Below are 27,674 nucleotides of genomic sequence, written 5' to 3' on the forward strand. Positions count from 1 at the left end.
GTTAGCAGTCATGGGACACAAGAATAACATGATTAAGGTGAGATTGTTTAGTAGACAACCCCTTTAAGGCTGCCGTCACACTAGCAGTATTTGGTCAGTATTTTACATCAGTATTTGTAAGCCAAAACCAGGAGTGGGTGATAAATCCAGAAGAGGTGCATATGTTTCTATTATACTTTTCCTCTAATTGTTCCACTCCTGGTTTTGGCTTACAAATACTGATGTAAAATACTGACCAAATACTGCTAGTGTGACGGCAGCCTAAGGGGTCCTCAAATCATGTCTTATTGCTGACCATTCAATGTTGATCAGCTGTCATCAGTTGGGATGCAGGATATTGGACCCCCATCGATCTGATAATGATGATCCATCCTAAGGATAAGACCAAGTTCACATGTTCAGTATTTCACCTCAGTATTTGTAAGCCAAATCCAGGAGTGGGTGATAAATACAGAAGTGGTGACGTGTTCCTATTATACTTTTCCTCTGATTGTCCCACTCCTGGTTTTGGCTTACAAATATACTGAGGTAAAATACTGACTAAATGCTGCATGTGTGAACGTGGCCCAAATCAGCAATCGTATATAACCAGAGAACTTCAAGTATTAAAGCCCATTGATTTTACACTTAATGTTGAGCTTAGATGCATTCTGTTTCCATTGATCGAGATGTTTCTACAGCTTCTATTTCTGGACCTGGTTGACTCAAACTGAGCTAATAGGGAAGATCATTGATCAGACAGGTGTTTAAAGGGACAGCTGATACATGCTGCCCAGTCTCAGTCAGGTATGTGTGACTCTGAAATGAGGCAGCGTTTCGGAGGAAAGCATACTTTAAAAGCCGCTGGGGATCGGGCCATGCTGGAGACTAGCTGGTCAGGCAAGTCACTGGTTGCTTCTCCCTGCCTGCTGCCCTGGATTAACAGATCTATGCCTAGGTGTGTGTGTATGGGCAGAGACCTGTCACTCACTGACAGCAGGTGGGGAGAAGCCACCGGGGACCCACCTGTCTAACTAATCTTGTATGCGGCTCAATCCCTGTCGGCTCTTAAAGTATGTTTCCTCTGAAACGCTGCAGTGTTTCAGAGTCAAACATATCCAGGTGAGATCATACAGGCAGTGCAGCATGAATCAGGCTTCAGGTTCCCTTTAAGAACCTGATGGTCATTCTGACAGATCTCTGTAGCATCTATGCAGCACTTCCTCAGTCAGGTCTCTCTATACGAGAGTGCACCTGCTTAGTGAAAGACCCTTGACAGCCCACTTGGGATATGATGACATGAAAAAGACTTTCATACCATGGCAAACTAGATTCTCCAGTCTGACAAAACCCAGAGCGGACTCCTAAGGTCAAATGACCATTGCCATGTCTAGAGGAGAGCAGCAGTGCACTGACCTGAGTATACCCCATGCAAACTGCTGATGGCAGCTGAAGGAACTGGTCTTGCTTGTTCTACAGAAATCTAAACAAAAGGGAAATACAGAAAAGTCAATAAAAAAAACCCTTCTGCCTGAGGTGAGGATTCACTTTCCAACTGGCTAATGATTCCAAACACAAAGCCATCAAATGTGGCAAAATCCACTAGAAGCAAAAGCTATAACATTTGTGGCATGTGAAATAAGTCTGAATAACAACTGTACCACCAAACATTTGTATTGCACCTTAATCAAAATGGACTCAAAGTCGGACTCCCCACAGTCTGGGCAGTAAATTAATTTGGTATAATGTCCGATGGTGGCAGGTGTGTTGTTGATCGTTAAAGACCAAACTGAACATGTGTGTTTTGAGTCGTGATTTCCATGTCTCCAGGGATGAGATCTCTCGGATTGATCCAGGTAATGAGTTCCAGAGAGTCTGAAAAACAAAAGGCTCTGCCTCCAAATATTGTCAGCCGGATACAGAGTATGGAAAATGTAGGGCTTCAGTAGATCCTTTAAGTAACTTGGGCCTAAGTTGTTAATAACTTTAAAGATCATAAGGCAAATTTTAAAAGTTATTCACCATTTTTACAGGCATTAGTGTGTGGAGAATTGATAGTATTGAAGAATGTCGATGTTGAATGGTTCTTAACCTAGCTGTGGAGCTTTGTATAAAACTGAAGAGTTGTAATGTTTTGTCAGGGAGGCCTACATATAGGACATTACTGTAGTTCCTTTGGCTTCACACAAAGGGTGAGGAGAGACAGGCATATTCCTCAAAAATCAGACATTTAATTCCGTTTGTCTACATCACAAAATGTGCAAGTTGCAAAAAATTAGTTTTTTTGCACATCAGTTTTACTAGTCAAATTTTACATCCATACATGTCACATTGATGCGGTGCTCTGCTGCAGGTGTTGGCGTTTTGGGCGTGTACCTACCTAAGATTTCTTATGTTGTCATTTTTGTGAAGGGGTTGAATGTTAACATTTAATTGTCCATGCCTGTACAACTTGCTGTCACATTTTGCTTTTTGCATGTGTACATACCTACCTAGTATTTCTTCTTTTTTTGGTAATTGAAAAATTGGGGTTGAAAAGATTGTTAAAAATTAATTATAGCATTGTACAAAGTGTATGGTAAAAGAAAAAATAGTAATGGATTGGGTAATGTGATAGAAAATAAAAAAAGTTGGGGCTGCTAGCAACATCAGAAGCATCACCACCACCATTTGTACCAGCTAACCAGGCAGTAATACTACAAAATGCAGCTCACAGGCTTAATTTGCCTCTCGCAAGTATATTAGTGTTGAGGAAGAGGAGTGCGGTGTGGAATATATTGTATGGCTCATCACTTGTCACTCTCACGATGTTACATCTGAGAGCCACCCCGTTAACTTGAGGTCATGTTCTGTACAGAAAGGTCTGCCTAATCACAAATGATTGCGGGATAATTTTTGGACATTTTCTTAAATTAAAAAACACATGAAAAGTCTGTCTGAGCACTGTGTTATTAAACGGGCTGTTGATTACTAACCAGCTACCATCCATGTCTATGGTGAGGTCACTTACATTGCTAAGGCTGTTTTTGTGGTAAAGACTGTGAAAGGGGTTGGATATAGCCCTAGGAGACCCCAGAGTATTACACATGTATTTTCAAGTCCAATTAAAGGCTTTGTGATATTACAAGTCATGCCAAATCAATTTGTTGTGCGTCAGATTTTTGGGAAAAATTTGTGAAACATGGCAAATTTGAATCTTTTGAATGCTATCATCTCTACTGCTATCCTATGGTTTTCCAATTACAAATATGCGCATATCATTTTATCACACTCATATTAATAAAGACTCCAGACTAAACTCCAGTTTAAATATACTGTACCTGAAAATAAATACAACCTCCAAAATAAATACAGACCCCAGAATATTCAAAGATTGCATTTCATAATAGAGAATCAAACGCCCTCAAATAAATGCATACTGGACATACAAAATAAAGACCCTTGAAAAAATGCAAATGGCAGATCAGCCCCCAAAATAAATACAGACATAAGAATAGGTACAGACCCCAGAATAATATGGACTCCAAGATAAAAAAAACCCCACCAGAATAGATACATGAGATTAGACCCCAAAATAACTACCCCTGAATAAATGCACATCTCAAACCGAGCCATAAATTCTGAAATATAGACACTAAACACACACACACATATATATATATCAATATATTTAGGATCATTCATTGCGAATCACAGTTTTATTCTGTTTTTTGTTCGTGCTGTGCATTAGATCAGTGCATGTGCTACCCAGTCTTTGTTGCAAGTTGCGACCTAGGGGTTCACCTATCCTTGCCCTCCCCTGGTCCTAGCCCTGATAATACCTAATGCATATCCTCTGCTTTTTAGCGGCTGACCCATAGCCATATGCTGCACACCGTGAAGGATATCATGTGGCCTCTGTGTCCATATTTCACGCTCTGGGTCATGTCAGTACTTGTGATTTGCATTGAGAAATCAGCATTTCTCTGGTCATTCTGCCCCGACTTGGAAACATTACTACGTTTTTTTCTCACCGTGTGTGAAATGCTGAATTCCCCTTTCCAAAACCACAAATTCTGCTAAACTTCTTGTGCTTTCTTTTTAGTCCTTTTCCCTACATTTTTTTTAAAAACATCGTTTTAAGAAAAATATTTGCCTTCAAGGCCACGTGATGTAAATTCTTTCCAGATGCTAGTAGGAAATAAACTGTGTTAGATTTCTTTTCTTTTGGGAGAGGTTTTTTTTCCTGGCCATATGTAATGTCATTTCTCCTGCGGAAAGTGAGAAGGATCAGCATACTTTGCTTGACTTTTGGCTGCTTGTCTCGTAATAAAGAGCCAAAGACGAGAGTAGATGTATTGTGATATGTAATAATACTTTAATTAAAGGCAAATTGCATCGCTAATAATTTATAAAGTTTTACATCTTAATGAATTTACCCTTTAATTCAGAGGAATGTTTGTTAATAGAATTTTTATTTTTAAAAATAGCGCTACTCTTGACCACAGGCTTAGTCAAGTAGTGCAGCTCAACCCTATTTATATGAATAATCATGTAGCGCTGTTTCTAAAGCAATGTTATACCCTTTTTACCTCATACTTATCCTTCACCATGGCTGCTTCTATAAAAGCTCTTTATACTCCGTAATGTTTGCGTCATTGAAACTAAACTTTCATTTGTTATTTTGCACTATTGTCCTATAACGTTATATTTAACCCCTTCATGACGGGGGATTTTTCGTTTTTCCGTGTTCGTTTTTCGCTCCCCTCCTTCCCAGAGCCATAACTTTTTTATTTTTCCGTCAATTTGGCCATGTGAGGGCTTATTTTTTGCGGGACGAGTTGTACTTTTGAACGACATCATTGGTTTTAGCATGTCGTGTACTAGAAAACGGGAAAAAAATTCCAAGTGCGGTGAAATTGCAAAAAAGTGCAATCCCACATTGGTTTTTTGTTTGGCTTTTTTGCTAGGTTCACTAAATGCTAAAAATGACCTGCCATTATCATTCTCCAGGTCAGTACGAGTTCATAGACACCTAACATGACTAGGTTATTTTTTATCTAAGTGGTGAAAAAAAATTCCAAACTTTGCTAAAAAAAAAAAAAAAAAAAAAAAAAAATTGCGCCATTTTCCGATACTCGTAGCGTCTCCATTTTTCATGATCTGGGGTCGGTTGAGGGCTTATTTTTTGCGTGCCGAGATGACGTTTTTAATGATAGCATTTCGGTGCAGATACGTTTAATGCAATGTCGCGGCGACCAAAAAAACGTAATTCTGGCGTTTCGAATTTTTTTCCCGCTACGCTGTTTAGCGATCAGGTTAATACTTTTTTTTAATTGATAGATCGGGCGATTCTGAGCGCGGCGATACCAAATATGCGTAGATTTGATATTTTTTTTATTGATTTATTTTGATTGGGGCGAAAGGGAGGTGATTTAAACTTTTATGTTTTTTTTATTTTTTTCACATTTTTTTAACTTTTTTTTTTTTTTAACTTTTGCCATGCTTCAATAGCCTCCATGGGAGGCTAGAAGCAGGCACAACGCGATCGGCTCTGCTACATAGCAGCGATCTGCTGATCGCTGCTATGTAGCAGAAATGGAGGTGTGCTGTGAGCGCCGACCACAGGGTGGCACTCACAGCCACCGGCGATCAGTAACCATAGAGGTCTCTGGGACCTCTATGGTTACAATATACAAGCATCGCCAACCCCCGAACATGTGACGGGGGTCGGCGATGACGTCATTTCCGGCCGCCCGGCTGGAAGCGGTACTTAAATGCCGCTGTCTGCGTTTGACAGCGGCATTTAACTAATTAATAGGTGCGGGCAGATCGCGATTCTGCCCGCGCCTATTACGGGCACATGTCAGCTGTTCAAAACAGCTGACATGTCCCGGCTTTGATGCGGGCTCACCGCGGAGCCCTGCATCAAAGCAGGGGAGCCGGCATCGGACGGTATAGTACGTCTGATGCCGGTAAGGGGTTAAAGGGATATTCCTATCCCAATATGTAGTAGGTGTAGTAATAATAATATTAGAAAATACCTCCAATTAGAAATGTAGTATAGTTTTTCTGATTCGCTGTGTCTCTTTGCTCATGTGCAGGAATTGCAGGACCTTAGGTATCCATGGTTATGACCACTGATTTAGTAACAGTTAGCTAGTTTTCCCATTGATAACGAAAGGAAAAAAAATCGTTATAATCGTTAAAAAGTTATGGAAGAAGGCAAAAATTTGAATTTCCCTGGTCATCAAAGAGTAAATTTTGGCTTAGACACTGACCAACAATAAAACCCAGAAAATTAGTTCTCTTTATTGAAGTTCTATTAGAAAAATCATGACCAAGCCTACAGTCTGAAAGAAAACTGTAATATTTAGTATAAAAAAACCCAAAATGAAGGTCTCTATCTACTATATAATTGTCTAAGGGTCACTTCCGTCTTTCTGTCCTTCTGTCTGTCTTTCTGTCTGTCACGGATATTCATTGGTCGCGGCCTCTGTCTGTCATGGAATCCAAGTCGCTGATTGGTCGCGGCAAAACAGCCACGACCAATCAGCGACGGGCACAGTCCGGAAAATGGCCACTCCTTCCTCCCCGCAGTCACTGCCCGGCGCCCGCATGCTCCCCTCCAGTTACCGCTCACATAGGGTTAATGCCGGCGGTAACGGACCGCGTTATGCCGCAGGTAACACACTCTGTTACCACCGCTATTAACCCTGTGTGTCCCCAACTTTTTACTATTGATGCTGCCTATGCGGCATCAATAGTAAAAAAATGTAATGTTAAAAATAATAAAAAAACAAAAAACCTGCTATACTCACCCTCCATACTCCGCCGAGCCGCTCGCGCCTGCCGCCATCTTCCGTTCCGAGCGATGCATTGCGAAATTACCCAGAAGACTTAGCGGTATCGCGAGACCGCTAAGTCTTCTGGGTAATTTCGCAATGCATCCTGGGAACGGAAGATGGCGGCAGCCACGCGCCCATCGCCACAGCGCCGTTGGATCCCAGAGGTGAGTATGTAACTATTTTTTATTTTAATTCTTTTTTTTTTAACAGGGATATGTGCCCACACTGCTAAATACTGCATGCGCTACATGGCTGCTATATACTACGTGGGCAGCACTATATACTACATGGCTGCTATATACTACGTGGGCAGTACAATATACTACATGGCTGCTATATACTAAGTGGGCAGTACTATATACTACATGGCTGCTATATACTACGTGGGCAGCACTATATACTACATGGCTGCTATATACTACGTGGGCAGTACTATATACTACATGGCTGCTATATACTACGTGGGCAGTACTATATACTACATGGCTGCTATATATTACGTGGGTAGTACTATATACTACATGGCTGCTATATACTACGTGGACAGTACTATATACTACATGGCTGCTGTATACTATGTGGACAGTACTATATACTACATGGCTGCTATATACTATGTGGGCAGTACTATATACTACATGGCTGCTATATACTACGCGGACAGTACTGTATACTACATGGCTGCTATATACTACGTGGGCAGTACTATATACTACATGGCTTCTATATACTACGTGGACAGTACTGTATACTACATGGCTGCTATATACTACATGGGCAGTACTATATACTAAATGGCTGCTATATACTACGTGGGCAGTGTTATATACTACATGCCTGCTGTATACTACGTGCCCTGTGTTGGATACTGCGTGGGCTGCGTTATATACAACACAGCTGGTATTCTACAATATGTATGTATATAGCAGCCACATACTATATAGCACAACCCACGTACAATTTGTATGCTATATAATAAATGGCTCCTATATACTACGTGGCCTGTGCTATATAGTATGTGGCTGCTATATACATACATATTCTAGAATACCCGATGCGTTAGAATCGGAACACCATCTAGTATCAACATAAACATCTGTGTTTTAGAAAAAAAAACATATAAATATAGTTCACATTCATCTCTCAAAAAAAGTATTAAGCAACAAGTTTAGTTCATGGAAACTTTTTTTGAGGCTACGTTCCCACTGTGAGCTTGGTGAGTTTTGGTGTTGCCGATTTTCTGCACCACTTCTGCAGCCATTAAGTAAAATAGGTTACTTGGATTTTTTTTTTTAAGTACGCAGTGTAAAAAAACTTTTTTAAAATGTGTGTGTAATACTTTAATTTGAGAAAACAATTGGAAAAAAGTACACCCTTATATTTTCTCTGCATATGTTACCAGACAGGAATCAGGCACCCTTGTTCTCAGGATCACTGCAGGCCCAGTGGTCAGATCTTTACCAAGCCTACTTTGATCCTAAGGAAATTTCTTGGGAAGCTCGGCGCGTTCATGTAGTGTATTTGGGACTTCCATCTGAGGTTTTCTACTGAAGCAATAGAATGAAAAGCCACATTTTCAAGTTCCAACTGTAATGAAGACTTGTGGCTTTCTTTTTTGGAAGTGCATTGAACTTTATTGGAAGTGCATTGAACAGCAAGGTGGATTGCTGCTGAGGGGAAAAAGAAAAAAAAATCTCTTTAAATCGTCAGCTTAGCGAGTGTGAACGAGCTGAGTGTGACCTGAGCGTAAGTGTGAATGGCGGTAAGTGTGACTTGTGATTCAGTGACTTTGGATTCAGGGAGTTTCCAAGGGAGGAATTACTGAATTGCTGTCTGTGTTTTATTGATACTTTGCATTTATTTTTTATTTAACATTTCTGTCTGGTGCAATCCCCATAGGAAATGTGCTGCACTATTGTTAATGCCATCCAGTGCACCACTTGCCGCATGTATGCAATCCTTGAGCAGCCGGTCGAGGGTGCATACTGCTGTGCGAGATGTGAGCACGTTGTGCATTTGGAAGCCCAGATTCTGAATCTAAATGTGCAGCTGGCAACACTGAGATCCATTGACAATATGGAAAGGAGTCTTCTGCTCACTGAGCAGATGCTCAATGGGATAGATGAGGCGGGGGATGGTAGGATGGAGCCGCAGGACAGTGGAGCAGCAAGCTGGGTGACAGTTAGAAGGCCGGGTAGAGGGAAGAGTGCCAGGGAGGCTAGTCCTGATCTGGCACACCCCAATAAGTTTGCAGATGAGGGGGGTGCCAGTACAGAGGTAGCACTGCTGCAGCCAGGCATGCCCTCTGAAAGCCAGAGGAGTGACTGCTCCAGTAAGGAGGGAAATAGGAGAGCAGGGCAGGCCAGACAGGTGCTCGTATTGGGGGACTCAATTATTAGGGGAACAGATAGGGCAATCTGTCACAAAGACAGGGATCGTCGAACTGTGTGCTGCCTACCTGGCGCTTGAGTCCGACACATCGCTGATCGGGTTGACAGATTACTGGGAGGGGCTGGTGAGGACCCAGCGGTCATGGTGCACATTGGCACAAATGACAAAGTTAGAGGTAGGTGGAAGGTCCTTAAAGATGATTTCAGGGAATTAGGCTGCAAACTGAAAGCAAGGACCTCCAACGTAGTATTTTCCAAAATAGTGCCTGTACCACGTGCCACGCCAGAGAGGCAACCGGAGATTATGTAGGTTAATGAGTGTCTCAAGAATTGGTGTAGAAAGGAGGGGTTTGGGTTCCTGCAGAGCTGGGCCGACTTCTCAGTTGGCTACAGGTTCTACGCTAGGGACAGGCTGCACCTCAATGGGGAAGGTGCAGCTGTGCTGGTTGAGAAAATAGCTAGAAGGTTGGAGGAGTGTTTAAACTAGGGAATGGGGGGAGGGTATTCATTTTATCGGAGGGGAATGCAGGTAGAGACCTGGGCACAAATAAGGAAGTTGGGGGTGGTGGTGGCATGGGGGGTGGGGTTAAAACAATAATTTTAGACAGAATAGAGGTACAGAGAGATACATAAAGTGTATGTATACTAATGGCAGAAGCCTCGCCAACAAAATGGACAAATTAGAATTAATGTTGTTGGAGCATAATTATGACATGGTGGGGATATCTGAAACGTGGCTGGATGAGAGCCATGACTGGGCTGTTAACTTACAGGGCTATAGTCTGTTCAGAAATGACTGAACGGATAAGCGAGGGGGAGATGTGTGTCTATATGTAAAATCATCCTTAAAACCCATCCTGCGTGATAATATAGGTGAATCTAATGAAAATGTAAAGTCCCTGTGGGTGGAGATAAGGGGAGGGGGGGAAAATAAATAATAAATTACTGATAGGGGTTAGTTATAAGTCTCCAAAAATGATGGAAGCAACGGAGAATATCCTCATAAAGCAAATAGATGAAGCAGCGACTCAAGGACAAGTCATTATTATGGGGGACTTCAACTACCCTGAAATAGATTGGGGAACAGAAACCTGCAGTTCCAGCAAAGGTAATCGGTTCTTGACAACTATGAGAGACCATTACCTTTCATAACTGGTTCAGGACCCAACAAGAAGGGGGGCACTGCTAGACCTAATATTAACCAACAGGCCAGACCGCATATCAAATATAAAGGTTGGGGGTCACTTGGGGAATAGTGATCACAAAATAATAAGTTTTCCTGTATCCTTTAATAAGATGTGTAGTAGAGGGGTTACAAGGACACTAAACTTCAGGAGGGCAAATTTCCAACGGATGAAGATGATCTTGGTGCAATTAACTGGGACGATATCCTGAGACATAAAAATGCACAAAGAAAATGGGAGACGTTTGTTAGCATCCTGGATAGGACCTGTGCACAGTATATACCGTATGGGAATAAACATACTAAAAATAGGAGGAAACCAATATGGCTAAATAGAGCTGTAAGGGGCGCAATAAGTGACAAAAAGAAAGCATTTAGAGAATTAAAGGAAGTAGGTAGTGATGAGGCATTAAATAAATACAGAAAATTAAATAAATTCTGTAAAAAGCAAAAGCAAATCAAGGCAGCAAAAACTGAGACAGAGAGACTCATTGCCAGAGAGAGTAAAAATAATCTCAAAATATTCTTTAACTTGAGGAAGGAGTGGATGGCAACTAATCGAACTGACGCGGGTACGGTCACGGTAGCGTCCTTTAATGTGAAAGGTTTAAATTCCCCTGCAAAACGCAGTCAGATACTAACACTGTTAAAAAAACAATCTACACAAATAGCCTTCTTGCAAGAAACTCACTTTAAAATGGGAAGAACCCCTAATATGTCTTTCTCCCCTTTCCCAACTTGGTACAACAGCTGTTCCTCCTCCGCCTCTAGGGGAGTAAGTATAGCGCTTAAAAAAGGTCTCCCATTCACACTAGAGGATAGTCTGACTGATTCGGAAGGCAGATTTGTTTTTATAAAAGGGCTATTAGCAAACACAAAAATAACCTTAGCAAATTTATACGCCCCAAATATAAACCAGACACAATGGATTCTCAAAACATTGGACACTCTACAGCTTTTTAAGGAAGGTTTATTGATTGTGGGAGGGGACCTAAACCTGACTCTACAACCTAACCTAGACACCTCTAGTGGTTCCTCTTCCATTCCTCAAAAATCGAGACAAAAACTCCTAAATAAGCTAAACTCTCTACAACTAATAGACCCCTGGCGAAGCTTCTACCCCACATCGAAAGATTACACATTTTTCTCGTCACCACACAACTCTTATCATCGCATTGATTACTTTCTAGTACAATCTCGAGCCTTACATCTAGTAAAATCTTCTAAAATTGGCACAATCACTTTATCAGATCACGCCCCTGTCTTCATTGAGATTCTCATCACCACGTTACCTAGGCCCGCTATGACCTGGAGACTTAATGAATCGTTGATTGATAGCCCGAGACATACAGACAAACTTAGAGCCATCATCTCTCATTTCTTCAGTGAAAACATAAATACGGGTCATCTCACTCCCATTATATGGGAAACACATAAAGCCGTTCTCAGGGGTGAACTCATCTCACTTAGCTCGTACATTAAAAAACAAAGAGAAAAAGAAATCCAATCTCTCCTCCACCAAATAACCACTGCAGAGCGTACACATAAAAGTACTAAATCACCTGAGTCTCACCAGGATCTTGTTTTTCTTCGTAACAAGCTCAAAGACTTATTAAATGTAAAGTCAGCAAAATTGTTTATGCATTGCAGACACCGCTTTTATTTGCATGACAATAAAAGTGGGAAACTCACCACACAATTGCTAAAGAAGCAAAAAGAGAAAAAATTCATTAAAAAAATTGTTGCGTCGACGGGCAGGAGAGTGGTGGACTCAAAAGAGATTGCTGAGACCTTCCGGCAGTACTATGAGTCCCTCTATAATCTGCCCCTTTCTGATGATATGAAAAATTGTCCGACAGCCATGACTAAAATCCAAACTTTTTTGGCCTCTCTCCCCCTTCCAAAAATCTCCCCTGAAGAAGGTAACGCACTCACGGCCAAAATTACACTTAAAGAATTAGAAGACATCCTAAAAACCATCCCGAATGGGAAGGCACCTGGCCCCGACGGTTTCCCGGTGGGCTATTACAAAAAGTTCTCTTATATTCTTCTTCCCCACCTAGTTGATCTGTTTAATTCCTTTCTAGAAGGGAAGCTCCCACCTCGCCAGGCACTAGAGGCCTACATTGCTATTATACCTAAGGAGGGGAAAGACGACAGCCTGTGTAGCAATTACCGCCCTATCTCATTGCTCAACACTGACCTGAAACTGTGGGCTAAGGTGTTGGCTTCGAGGTTGAATGGTGTCTTGTGCAGAATTATTCGGCCTGACCAGGTGGGTTTCGTGAAGGGTCGCGAAGGCAAACATAATTCTACTAAAATCCTCCACGCTATTTCATATGCAAAGAAGACTAAGACTCCATTGACTATTCTGTCAACTGATGCTGAAAAAGCATTTGACAGAATTAGCTGGAGATACATGGTCTGTACGCTTCAAAAGTTTGCCTTCCCACAAGCCTTTATAGATGCTGTAATGTCCCTCTACGTAGATCCGTCTGCTAGGGTCGGTGTGAACGGTATTTTTTCCGAACCATTTAATATAACTAACGGTACCAGACAGGGCTGTCCTCTCTCTCCCTCCCTCTTTATCATGGTCATGGAAACCCTGATGGAAAAGATTAGACAGGATAGTGAGATCATAGGCCTTAAGATGGGTAAACTTGAGGTCAAAGTAGCTGCTTTTGCCGACGACCTCTTAATCTTAACCTCCAATCCCAAAACATCTTTCCCGAAGTTAATGTCCCTGTTTGCCGATTTTGGTGAGATATCTAACTTTAAAATAAATGCAAATAAATCTGAAGCATTAAATATCTCAGCAAAAAACTCAGATATACTGGATTTAAAAGAAAACACCCCCTTTAACTGGCCATCAGAGAAACTAAAATATCTTGGAGTTTATCTAACGGCTGATCCTTCCTCCCTATATAGATGTAATTATACTCCCCTCCTGACAAGGCTTCAAACGGATTTAAAAAACTACAACATACCTTATTTATCTTGGATGGGCAGAATAAATGTCATTAAATCTTATATTTTCCCTAAAATATTTTATACCATGAACATGGTTCCCATATCCCTTCCCAACTCATTCTTCCATTCAGCCAACCAACTGTTCTCCCAGTTTATATGGAAATACAAATAGAGCCAGACTCCCTTTTAAAATTCTTTCTCTTCCTAGAGGTAGCGGCGGTCTTGGCCTTCCAGATATCAAAACATATTACAAAGCCATACATATTGCTAGATGGTTTAACCTGGTAAAACCCAATCCAGAAAATCTCAATACATATCTAGAACTTGCTATACTAGGGGATGAAGCTGATCTCTATCTTTGGTCGTCTTTTAATTGCACACGCATAAAATCTAATGAGATCCTATCTAACACCCTATCCATAAAACGTTCCCTTATACCAAACCAGCTTCCGTATTGCCATTTTCTAGACAATATTCCAATTAAGATCATCCCATGGTTGGTGGACCCTACCTATCAAGACATTTATGGACTCTGGACATCCCTACCAGACGCCCCAATTTCTCAGTTCCTTTCAAACCGAATACCTTGCATTGATAATTGGCCGATCAGTGCCATAAAACAACCTACTAATTTTCTCCAGAAATATCATATACACCGTATAATGACCGCGTTTAGAACTAAGATAAACCAATCTACGGATTGGCTCTGGCTTGACTTGCTAGTGAGGTTGAAAACTCCAATCACTAAACTGGTTTCTAAACTATACGTGAACCTCCTTAAAAGTTCAACTCAATTTAAACCCTTATATCTTTCTTCCTGGGAGATGGAGTTGGGTCTGACGCTTTCCCCTCATGAAACTCAGCGGGTACTAGCCAATTCCCATGGGTTCTCCAGATGCATCCTATTGCAGGAAAATGCATTTAAGATCCTTTCCAGGTGGTATCATACCCCAGAAAGACTGTTTCATTTGGGATTGGTGGATTCCCCGCAGTGTTGGAGATGTTCTCGATGTGTGGGGTCCTTAGCGCATATTTTCTGGCTCTGTCCGGAATTGAAACAATTTTGGGCAGATGTAAATATATCTTTACAAGATATGGGCCTGATGGATCGGGATCTAACTCCCCAGGAGGTGTTGCTCTCTCTTCCTTCTTCCTCTTTTAACCCAAAGAAACACGACTTACTACCCATTTTATTAGCGGCCGCAAAACACTTAATCTCAATACACTGGAGAAAAACATCTCCCCCAACGCTGGAAGAATGGATCCTCAAAGTCCAAGACTTATATCGTTTGGAGGAATTATCTAGCTGGGAGGCACGCTCTCACGAGAAATTCAAGGATTCTTGGCTTCCGTGGGAGGTGTTTTTGTCCCCTACTCTTGGACTTGGGGCGGAGGATCCCCCTTGAGGAATTCATCTACTAGTCCCCTACCAAGAGTTCTGTTTGGCCCTTCCTACTTATCTTTTCTTTAGCAAGACGCGATGACCGTCCTGACTCTATTTTTTGCATGTTCCAGCCATTTCCTTTGCCGTCCACTCCTCCTTCACCTCATCTGAATTCAATTATATCCACGGTAAATTAGTCCTTCCGTCTCACCCTCTAGCCTTACAAATTTTTTATCATAACTCGTACTGTTTCTAGGGCTAGTTCTTTGCAGTCCTGAAATTTTGTTCTAAGTTCTGTAAGCTCAACTGTCTTCACTTTCTAGGGAATGTATACGTTTAATCCATCTGCCATGAATATCCTTAGACATATTATAATATTACAAATACCCGTATTTCTTGACATGAGAGCAAATGTTAACTGTTTTATTACTGTTAATTGAAAACTTAAATAAAGAATTTAAAAAAAAAAAAAAAAAAAAATATTCTTTAACTACCGTATTTTCCGGCATGTAAGACGACTTTTTAACCCCTGAAAATCTTCTTAAAAGTTGGGGGTCGTCTTGTACGCCGGGTGCAGACCGGTATATGGTGGGTGTATATGGTGGGTGGGGGGAGTGGTCCCAATGACAAAGAGGGGGTGTCTCACAGGAAAGAGTGAGTGGAGTATCCCCCTATTACCTCATTGTAGCTGCAGCGTGGGGTCTCTGTGCTGGGAGCGGCGTATCTTCGTGCAGAGTCAGGGCTCCTCCGGCATTTTCCAATTCCTCAAAGCCCGGAGGCCCCGGCAGCTCCATTGCTGCGATGCGGTGGCCTCCGGGAAAATGGCCGCTGGGGGCGGGCATGCTCAGATTCAGATCTCGTACCGAGATCTCGGGAGACGAGATCTGAATCTGAGCATGCGCCACCCCCAGTGGCCATTTTCCTGGAGGCCACCGCATCGCAGCAATGGAGCTGCCGGGGCCTCCGGGCTTTGAGGAATTGGGAAATGCCGGAGGATCTCCGATGTTGCACGAAGATACGCTGCCCCACAGCAGAGAGCCCCGACGCTGCACAAAGAGGAGCCGCCGCACCACTGCACAGCACCCACGCGGCACAAAGAGGAGCAGCCGCCGCTCTCAGCACAGAGACCCCATGCTGCAGCTACAATGAGGTAATGGGGGTTACTCCACTCACACTTTCCTGTGAGACGCCCCCTCTTCGTCATCGGGACCACTCCCCCCCCCAAAAGGCACATTAGTCACTGACCCTATAAGACGACACATGGCATATAAGAAGACCCCCGACTTTTAAGAAGATTTTATATTTTAACTGGAAAAGTTGCGGGGTCGTCTTATACGCCCAGTCGTCTTATACGCCAGAAAATACGGTACGTAAATAGTAAGAAACTAAAAAATGATAGTGGTGGCCCCTTTAAAAATAGTCTGGGTGAAATGGTGGATGAGGATGAGGAAAAAGCCAATATGCTAAATGACTTTTTTCATCAGTATTTACACAAGAAAATTCCATGGCAGACAATATGATCAGTGATAACAAAAATTCCCCATTAAATGTCACCTGCTTAACCCAGCAGGATGTACGGCGGCGTCTAAAAATCACTAAAATTGACAAATCTCTGGATCCGGATGAGATACACCCCCGAGTACTGCAGGAATTAAGTACAGTCATTGATAGACCATTATTTTTAATCTTTAAAGACTCCATAGTAACAGGGTCTGTACCACAGTACTGGCGTATAGCAAATGTGGTGCCAATATTCAAAAAGGGGACAAAAGCTGAACTCGGAAATTATAGACCAGTAAGCTTAACCTCTACTATGGGTAAAATCCTGGAGGGCATTCTAAGGGATGCTATACTGGAGTATCTGAAGAGGAATAACCTCATGACCCAATATCAACATGGGTTTACTAGGGACCGTTCCTGTCAGACAAATCTGATCAATTTCTATGAAGAGGTAAGTTTCGGACTGGACCAAGGGAACGCAGTGGACGTACTGTACATGGACTTTTCAAAAGCTTTTGATACGGTGCCACACAAAAGGCTGATACATAAAATGAGAATAATGGGGATAGGGGAAAATGTGTAAGTGGGGTGAGAGCTGGCTCAGGGATAGGAAACAAAGGGTGGTTATTAATGGAGCACACTCGGACTGGGTAGCGGTTAGCAGTGGGGTACCACAGGGGTCAGTATTGGGCCCTCTTCTTTTTAACATTTATTAATGACCTTGTAGGGGGCATACACAGCAGAATTTCAATATTTGCAGATGACGCTAAACTCTCCAGGGTAATCAATACAGAGGAGGACAATTTTATATTACAGGATGAATTATGTAAACTAGAAGCTTGGGCTGATAAATGGCAAATGAGCTTTAATGGGGATAAGTGTAAGGTCATGCACTTGGGTAGAAGTAATAAGATGTATAACTTTGTGCTTAATTCTAAAACTCTGGACAAAACCGTCAATGAAAAAGACCTGGAAGTATGGGTGGATGACAAACTCACATTTAGTGGCCACAGTCAGGCAGCTGCTACAAAGGCAAATAAAATAAAGGGATGCATTAAAAGAGGCATAGATGCTCATGAGGAGAACATAATTTTACCTCTATACAAGTCACTAGTTCGACCACACTTAGAATATTGTGTACAGTTCTGGTCTCCGGTGTATAAGAAAGATATAGCTGAACTAGAGCGGGTGCAGAGAAGAGCGACCAAGGTAATTAGAGGACTGGGGGGTCTGCAATACCAAGATAGGTTATTACACTTGGGGCTATTTAGTTTGGAAAATCGAAGGCTAAGGAGTGATTTTATTTTAGTGTATAATTATATGAGGGGACAGAACAAAGACCTTTCTGATGATCTTTTTAATCATAGACCTTAGACAGGGACAAGGGGGCATCATCTGTCTGGAGGAAAGAAGGTTTAAGCATAATAACAGACGCGGATTCTTTACTGTAGGAGCAGTGAGACTATGGAACTCTCTGCCGTATGATGTTGTAATGAGTGATTCATTACTTAAATTTAAGAGGGAACTGGATGCCTTTCTTGAAATGTATAATGTTACATGTTATATATATTAGATTCCTTGATAGGGCGTTGATCCAGTGAACTAGTCTGATTGCCGTATGTGGAGTCGGGAAGGAATTTTTTTCCCCAGTGTGGAGCTTTCTCTTTAGGGCAGCACGGTGGCGCAGTGGTTAGCACAGCAGCCTTGCAGCGCTGGGGTCCTGGGTTCTAATCCCACCCAGGACAACATCTGCAAAGAGTTTGTATGTTCTCTCTGTGTTTGCGTGGGTTTCCTCCGGGCACTCCGGTTTCCTCCCACATTCCAAAGACATACTGTATGATAGGGATTCTAGATTGTGAGCCCCATCGGGGACAGCGATGATAATGTGTGCAAATTGTAAAGCGCTGCGGAATATGTTAGCGCTATATAAAAAATAAAGATTATTATTTACCACATTGTTTTTTTTTGCCTTCCTCTGGATCAACATGTTAGGGCATGTTAGGTTAGGCTATGGGTTGAACTAGATGGACTTAAAGTCTTCCTTCAACCTTAATAACTATGTTACTATGTTATTTCTAGAAGAATGTTCATGGTCATTTTACAGTGTATTGCCAATGACTTGTGTATTTGTTCATCAGAGTTTCCAGCATACAACACCAATTGGCTCTGTTGGATAATGAAACCTGGCCAGGAATGGCTGAAGCGGACAGGGACCGTCTCCAGCTCATCAAGGAGAAGGAAGCTCTGCTTCAAGACCTACAGCTCATCAGCCAGCAGAGGCGAACTCCTGAAGAAGTGGCAAGATTAGAACAGGAGAAAAGACGATTGGCCGAGGAGATCCAGAGGGCCTGCTCCACTACTGCCCAAGGAGTTACTGAAAGGTCGGTAGTGGTGCTCAACAGATGTGAGGTTTTATATCATAGCTGTATTACAAACATAGAAGTAAAGATTTCATACAGATGCCAGCGATTTTTGTTGGGGTATGCAAAAAAGCGGCCTTCATTTAATCAATGTTTTGTGTCCAATTTTCATCAGTGTTTGCTCCATGTGTAAGATTTTAACATCACTTTTCACCAGTGATTATCTTATATGAAAGAATAACAAAACTGCAAAGTCTCTCCTATCCATTACAATATAAATCACAAACAGCACACCGATTGTACACTGAGGCCATCTGTTTGCTGTCCATGATTGTCATGGACCTATAGACTTGTGTGTGTAATTATGATCCGTGATTCTGATCAAAAGATAAAAGATATGTCTACAGACACATGGTATGAAAAAAAGCACGGAAATGTGAACAGCTCCATAGATTACAATGGGTAAGTGAAAACGGATCGGAATAAAGAAAGGCACAGTGTACAGCCATATTCTTGAGACCAAAATGACGGGAAACCAGACAAACCCTATAACTAGTCAATAGTAGCTGTCTACAATTACTTGGATTCATTGAATCCGTTATGCACCATAATAAAGAAAAACTCTTTATAAAAGCTGCCCATAAAGATAATTGGAACAGATTGTGCAATGATGTACAGTCATGGACAAAAATTTTGAGAATGAGACAAATCCAAAGTCTACTGCTTTATTTTTTCTAATGGCAATTTGCATATAATCCTGAATGTCAGAGTGATCAGCTTAACAGCAATTACTTTACTTGCAAAGTCAATATTTGCCCAGAAAATGAACTTTAACCCCCAAAACACATTTCAACATCATTGCATTCCTGCCTTAAAAGGAGCAGCTAACATCGTTTTAGTGACTGATCCATTAACACAGGTGTGGTTGTTGATGAGGACAGGGCTGGCGATCAATCAGTCATGATTAAGTAAGAATGACATCAATGGACACTTTAAAAGGAGGCTGGTGCTTGGTATCATTGTTTCTCTTCAGTTAACCATGGTTATCTCTAAAGAAACAGGTGCAGCCATCATTGCACTGCACAAAAATGGCCTAACAGGGAAGAGTATCGCAGCTACAAAGATTGCACCTCAGTCAACAATCTATCGCATCATCAAGAACTTCAAGGAGAGAGCTTCCATTGTTGTCAAAAAGGCTCCAGGGCACCCAAGAAAGACCAGCAAGCGCCAGGACGTATCTTAAAACTGTTTCAGCTGTGGGATCGGACTACCAGCAGTGCCGAGCTTGCTCAGGAATGGCAGAAGGCTGGTGTGAGTGCTTCTGCACGCACTGTGAGGTGGAGACTCTTTGAGCAAGGCCTGGTTTCAAGGAGGACAGCAAAGAAGCCACTTCTCTCCAGAAAAAACATCAGGGACCGACTGATATTCTGCAAAAGGTACAGGGAGTGGACTGCTGAGGACTGGGGCAAAGTCATTTTCTCTGATGAATCCCCTTTTCGATTGTTTGGGACATCTGGAAAACAGCTTATTCGGAGAAGAAGAGGTGAGCGCTACCACCAGTCTTGTCTCATGCCAACTGTAAAGCATCCTGAAACCATTCATGTGTGGGGTTGCTTCTCAGCCAAGGGAATCGGCTCACTCACAGTCTTGCCTAAAAACACAGTCATGAATAAAGAATGGTACCAGAATGTCCTCCAAGAGCAACTTCTCCCAACCGTCCAAGAGCAGTTTGGCGCCCAACAATGCCTTTTCCAGCATGATGGAACACCTTGCCATAAAGCAAAGGTGATAACTAAATGGCTCATGGAACAAAACATAGAGATTTTGGGTCCATGGCCTGGAAACTCCCCAGATCTTAATCCCATTGAGAACTTGTGGTCAATCATCAAGAGACGGGTGGACAAACAAAAACCAACAAATTCTGGCAAAATGCAAGCATTGATTATGCAAGAATGGACTGCTATCAGTCAGGATTTGGTCCAGAAGTTGATTGAGAGCATGCCAGGGAGAATTGCAGAGGTCTTGAAGAAGGGTCAACACTGCAAATATTGACTTGCTGCACTAACTCATTCTAACTGTCAATATAACCTATTGGTACTCATAATATGATTGCAATTATATTTCTGTATGTGATATAAACATCAGACAAACACTAATAAAAACCAGAGAGCAGCAGATCATGTGAAAATATAATTTTGGTGTCATTCTCAAAAATTTTGGCCATGACTGTATAAAGATTAAACTTTCTTCTGAAAACTAAATTATCAGAATCTCTGACATCAGGAAGTTCAGTTGCTACACGTCTCTGCTTCAACTTACCTTATGAGAAAATTAGGAACGGACTGAAAAATGCCCCAAATTATGTTGTCATACTTTTCTCTAGTATCGTACAGATTAATGAATGCACGTGAGTTGTGCTGCACCATATATAGACTTCAATTTCTGAGTATTTGTCTTCAGCACAAACTTTAATTTGACATTTTCAGGCTGACTAACACTGGCTTGAAATAAGTAGGTGATTTATCTTCCGCAGAAGAGTGTTAAACTGTTGGTTTAGGAGAACAAATTGTTTTCTGGACATTTGTTATGTGAAACTGCAGGATTGGCAGCACAACACGAATCCCATAACATATCGTGTATTCTACGAGGAAGATCCAAAACAGTTTGTTGCTAGGCTGACCTCTCTTGTGCCTCTCTGGGTAGCTAGGGGGTCAGTCATCAATTCCTTCTCACCATGCACAGAAAGAAGTGCATCATCTATCCATTCCCGGGGGTATATGTTTGGATGCTACACATAATTTAGCAAACCGCTGAAACACTGTATAAAACAGATAATGCTTTACATATCATTCATAGCAATAATGTGCAAATGTATGAAAGGCCTATCTCTAGAATATGCATTGCCATTATCAAATAATCTCCATAGCATACAATACATTATCTTACCAATATAGTTCATTTCAAGGCCAGGACAAGGTATTTTAGTGCCCTAAACAGATGAAGCCGATGGCGCCTCCCCACTCCTCCCCTCCCCCCCCCCCCTACGAGATGAACCATCATTCGCGGATTGGTCGGAGACTAAAGTAGAAGGAGCCCTAATGCACCCCCCTCCCAATGGGTCAGGTAGCAAGCTCTGACGACCACTTCCACTAGGATTGTTACCTTTTTCACCAGATAATACCATGAAAAGTAAAAAAAACTGACATACTTCAGGCTAAGACTCAACAGAGAGTGCGTTTTCAAAGTTAGATATAGAATCATTGTTTGTGAATCATTTACACAATATCACGGACAAATAGTGACATTCATCCCTAACATCCTATATTTATATGTCAAGCTCAAGGAGGGTCATGGAAACTAATATAGATTAACTATAATGATGGCCAATTGGTTTCAATTAAGGTGTCCAGCATTTGGGGGATACCATATTGGAAACTAAACAGACCCCTTTATTGATAAAGAGATACTTATGATGGTTTTTACGTTGTCATGCGACAAATACAAATTGCAACAAAACTGGTGGTAGTTTTGGGCTGTAGATCATGTATTGATAGTGGTTCTTGTGTAAAATTCCTAGTTGTTCTGGTTTTGTTTTCATATACTATTGATGGCTTTCATGATATGTTCATGTAGGTATGATGGTTCTGGTGCTGTAGTCCTCACCAGAACCGTCATCAGTACATGAACATCAAACCAAAATCATAATCAGTACATAAATAGAACACGATAAGCATCGATAGAATATAAATATAGCACCAGAACTATAATCAGTAAATAAATAGGTCACTAGAACCACCATCCGTACATGAATACAGGACCACAACCGCAATCAGTACATGAATACATCACGAGAACCACCAACAGTAAATAAATATTACATCATCACATGAATACCTCACCAGATCCACCATTAGTACATTAATGCATCGCTAGAACCTCAATCAGTACATGAAACCCCCAACAATTGCTCAAAAGACCCCTGAGAAGTGCACAGCTCAGGAGACAGGAGATAACAGCTCCTGCTTGATCTCGTGCATAGAGTTGCGTACGGCTTTAATAGAAAGCACCGACTTCTATAAGTAATTATAAGGGCTTGTTTCCACATGCGAGAAACACGTCCGTGTCTCGCATGTGGAAACGAAGCTCTGGTGCCGGCACTGTGGAGCGGAGCGTGCGGCTCCATGTGTTGCTATGCGGCCGCACGCTCCGCTCCACAGTGCCGGCACCAGAGCTTCGTTTCCACATGCGAGACACGGACGTGTTTCTCGCAAGTGAAAACAAGCCCTATGGATGATAAAATATGATCCTTTTTTCCAATGTCTAGTTACTCCTTAACTTGAATTATAACACTTCATCTTATTCTTGAAGGTTACTGTTGCAAGAGAAAAGAAACTGCCTCTTAAAGCATCTTGAAGAAGCTACTCGTCTGACTTCTTACCTTCATACTCAAATTAAAAGGTACCGACCAACCTACTGTAAATTACCAGACTCCTGATATCACACATTGCTACTTTTTTCATTTTTGCACAGCAAATAGTTGAGCTTGCTGTGCTACTGTGCCGATTACAAGTACTGTACAGATATATGCTGATCATGGTACCTATGCATGCTAGCAGTGTGATTTTTTTTTTTTTTTAAAGAAGCAGTTTAATATGCATATTCTAGAACTACTTCTCAAAAGCAGCCAATGATGCCACAACCGAGGCTATGACGGATCCTAAAGTAGCATTTGTTACCCATAGACTAATATCGTACTAATATGGGATCCATTAGTTGGATCATTGCAACATTTCATGACATATCCAATATATGATTGTAGTTATTGCCTATGAATGACTGATGCATCTGTAGGGCATCCGCTTAATGCATCATTGCTTAAACCAAATTGTAATATGAATGAGGCCCTACCTATTTGTTTCTTCTGCAATACTCTGGTGAGGTAGTTTTGTGCATTTGTTTGTCTGACTGTAGGCTTGTAATTTATTTGGACACATCTGTAAATGTAATCTGAATGCTCCTCGGATTTGTCTTGTCTAGATTTCTACCTGCTTTAACTCTGCACAGCATTCTGTATATTGTACTTTATGGGTATTTTTATTGTCTGTTTGACGTTACAGCCTGTCCGCCAGCAACCTTACCATGTCTTCTGGCAGCAGTCGTGGTTCTTTGGCCTCAAGTCGAGGATCTCTAGCATCAAGTCGAGGTTCACTGAGCTCCATAAGCTTTACCGATATTTACGGCCTTCCACATTACGAGAAGCCTGAATCTCACTCTGAGTTGTCTCAGCATATGCGCTTTGATATGATTCCATTAGATGCTGTCTGCAGAGACAGTCAATACTCTGAAACAGCCGGACTCTGCAATCTCAACAAACACAAGATGTCAATGGATACCCCTCAGTCATTAGCATCCCTGTCATCACGTTCATCATTGTCTTCGTTGTCACCTCCGAGCTCCCCTTTGGACACTCCCTTTCTCTCTGCATCTCGAGACTCCCCACTGGCTCAAATGTCAGAGGGTTTGGAGGAAATATTGGGGGCTTTGGAAATCATAAGTGGGCATGGTCCCTCCCTAACAGATGAAGAGACTCAAGTGACTTCTTCCCACTTGCTAGCTTGTCATTCAGAAAGAGGTCTCAAAGAAAGGGGAGCACAGTTTTCAAGTCTACAAATGAGGACAGGTACGTGTTTTTGCCATGTAACAATGTTTATTGATGTCACTGACTACAATTATCAATCGGATGCGCTGTCGTAAGATCCATCTTGCCCATACAAAATTATACTGTCATAACCGTTATTTCTCCTATTATAACGCGTGATCTCAGGTTACTCTGGACAATATTTCCTTCTAATACATTCCCTTCTTGTTCTTCTCACACTCCCACACCGGCAGGGCTTTGTAATAGGTGACGTTTTATGCTGTGATGCCTGCAAATGGCAGATTTTTACAGACACATTCTCTTATATATACTGTATATTTGTAAACTATTTATAGGGTTTGTACATTTTGTCGTTTTGAAATAATTGTGTTGAGAACATGATTTTGTGGCGCTTACTAATATAGAAATATTACAGACAGGCATAAAATGGCTACTGATGGATGGAGGAGCATGTAACCAGACCTGTCCATCAGCCTCCTCCAATTGTGACACGTTGCACATGGGAAGGTTGTTGTTCAATTGGAGGAAGTGGATGGGCACATCTGGTCACATGCTCATCCATCAGCAGCCATTTTGTGGCAAATTGGTGAGAGCAAGAATTCTCAAAAAAAAAAAAAAAAAAAACATTAAAATTTGTGTTGCTAGCTGTGCAATCTGTGAGGAATTCTGCCCTAAGAAGATTGGAAGGAGAACCTGAAAAAGTGGAAACCTCTTTTTTTTTTTGCAGGCTCTGTGTTGGTTTGCAGTTTCTTATTGCAGTTACTGCAGCAATCAATGCAATAATGGGAACATTTATAATGTTAGTAGTTATCCTTCATGTAGGCTGCAGTTTAGTTGTGGCTAAAAAAAAATGAACCACCTTAAGACTGGATTCACAAACAGACCTGATGTTTTTTTTTAATGTAGGTGTTGCTTTAAGATCTATAATTAAATATAAGTCAAGTTTGTGGCATATTTTAAGTTCAGTATTTTTTTTAAATCAAGCAGTGCTCTGGGGATGGCTTTTTTCCTGCCATTTTACTCACAGATTCCTTTACAAGTGACTTTTTTTGTAGAAATGTGTAAAACCATTGGAAGGAAGCCTCATCCTGTGATCCTGCGTAATTTGAGCTACAGTAGTTATTTAAATGAATATTCACCTTTTATCTCCACGATTTATTTAGTTATTTACGGCAATTTTCTGTCGGAGAAAAGGGCACATACTTTGGTGCACCCCTATTTTGTGCAAAATTTGGAGCTTTTTCTAGATTTTATGCAGCACTGACCAATTTTCTAAAAAGTGCTTGGACTTGGCCCGGCCCCTCCTGTTATCTGACAGATTTAGGGTATGTGCACACGTTCAGGATTTTTCGCGTTTTTTCCGCGATAAAAACGCATAAAAACGCATACATATGCATCCTATCATTTAGAATGCATTCTGCAATTTTTGTGCACATGATGCGTTTTTTTCCGGAAAAAAAATGCATCGCGGTAAAAAAAGCAGCATGTTCATTAATTTTGCGGATTTTCTGCGTTTTTCCCGCTATTTAATGCATTGGGAAAAACCGCGAAAAAAACGCATGCGGATTTCTGGCAGAAATGTGCGGTTTTTGTCAGGAAATTTCTGCAAGAAATCCTGAACGTGTGCACATACCCTTACAATACTTTTTACGCCATAAATTATAGCAGAAGTCATTCCCAGCTCATTGCTGCCATATAATTTTGTTTTGAGTGCACAAACAGCTCAACATGAGCCACATTTTTAATTAATTTGGCTTATGAAATGTTAGTCTTAGTCAATTCCTTTCCATGTCATTTTTAGGATTTTGGAATCCTGTGTTGATTAATTTTATAATTTTTCTTACTACACACTTGTACTCCCACTTGTACACTGTGCCAGATGAAAAAGAAAAGTGTGATATCACTGCCCCGATGCCCTGCACAATACCAATGCCTCCCTTTTGTTCCATGCAACAATATGTGAAGAGATAAAATGTACTACAGTAGTGATGTCTCCCTTTGTGAACCCCTAACATTAGAAATGCCTCCTTCTATGACCCCAAGCAATATTAATACATGTACAGTTAGGGTGAACATGTTGGCACTCTTGAAAGGCTACATCCCTACCGTCAGTAATCGGCAGCACTTTGGACGCAGGTGATTCCGCATGTGTTCATTGAACCGTGTGGATTCACCGCACCCAATACATTGTACGGGTGATGTTTATCATCTCCGCAAGACGAATAGACATGCTGCGGTCTGGAAAGACGCGCAGCATGTTTGTCTCCGCAGAGACATCTGTGCACGCATTTCTTGAAATCCCATCCACTATGCTGTAACTTCTGGCCGCTGCGGATTGAACACTGCGGAAGTATAGAGTTGGACATAATTTCACACAAAAACTCCCAAAGGGGCTCAACAAAACTGTCGTCACCTTTCTAAAATTGTGGATAAACAGCTTTGTTCCAAGCAACTAATGCTCATACAAACTCACCTGTGGCAAGTAACAGGTGTGGGCAATATGAAAATCACACCTGAAACCAGATAAAAAGGGGAAAAGTTGACTCAACTACTGTATTTCATTGCGTGTCTGTGTGTGCCACACTAATCATGGAGAACTCAAAGAGGAGAACAGAACTGTCCACCAATTGGCCCCATATAACAATAATGCTCCCCAATTCCCCCTATGCAGTAATGATCTCACCCAATTGTCATCCTACAGTAATTATGTCCTTCATTTGCTACGATAGACCAATAATGAACAAAACAATTTCAAACCATAATGATAAAGGATCGAATAGAGAAGAAATCCATTGTATAAAATACCGTAATGTTATTTAATCATACTTAAAATCATATTAAAATATTTAGAAATAAGAAGAGAATTTTTAATAAGCAGAGATGCCAAGAACAGGGACACAAGAAAAGAGGTGATAAAGGTATGGTAAGGTCAGGATAATATAATATATTTCAGTAATACTGTGACTTCATATGCTCCTGTATCCTTGTTGCCAAACAGGATATAAATGTACAAAGCAGCCCCCTGGGTAGGGCGAGGTAAAATATACAGTATAACAAACTTTCTATGGTCAGGAGAAGCTTGTACATACTCTCATGGCATAGGAAATGGGTAATAGAGGTGGTGCAGAGTTTCAGAGTAATAACTTCCTGCAGTGTGCAACTAGAAAGCAAATTTTGGCGCAACAGTACATAAGGCGATGATGTAATACCGTATTTTTTGGACTATAAGACGCACTGGACCATAAGACGCACCCAAAATTTGGGGTGAAAATTGCAGAAAAAAATATTTTTTAAAAGATGGGGGTCCGTCTTATTGTCCGAATTTAAGGTATCTTGCCTGAGGGCTGGCGGTGGCAGAGCAGAGGCACAGGGGGCATGGTGTCGGCAGAGGTGCTGTGATGCTGAGGCGTGGTGGTCGGTAC

General features: G+C 41.5%; 1 protein-coding gene across 1 annotated transcript in view; it reads left to right on the forward strand.

Moving 5' to 3' along the window:
* WWC3 (WWC family member 3) overlaps window positions 1-27,674 on the forward strand; it is a 189,068-nt gene that overhangs the window by 126,024 nt on the left and 35,370 nt on the right. The window contains exons 9-11 of the mRNA XM_069761595.1: window positions 18,372-18,614; window positions 22,962-23,051; window positions 23,711-24,273. Of these exons, the coding sequence (XP_069617696.1) occupies window positions 18,372-18,614; window positions 22,962-23,051; window positions 23,711-24,273 (896 nt within the window). The remainder of the gene's footprint in view (window positions 1-18,371; window positions 18,615-22,961; window positions 23,052-23,710; window positions 24,274-27,674) is intronic.

This window comes from Ranitomeya imitator, chromosome 3 (assembly GCF_032444005.1).
Source record: "Ranitomeya imitator isolate aRanImi1 chromosome 3, aRanImi1.pri, whole genome shotgun sequence".
NCBI lineage: Eukaryota > Metazoa > Chordata > Amphibia > Anura > Dendrobatidae > Ranitomeya > Ranitomeya imitator.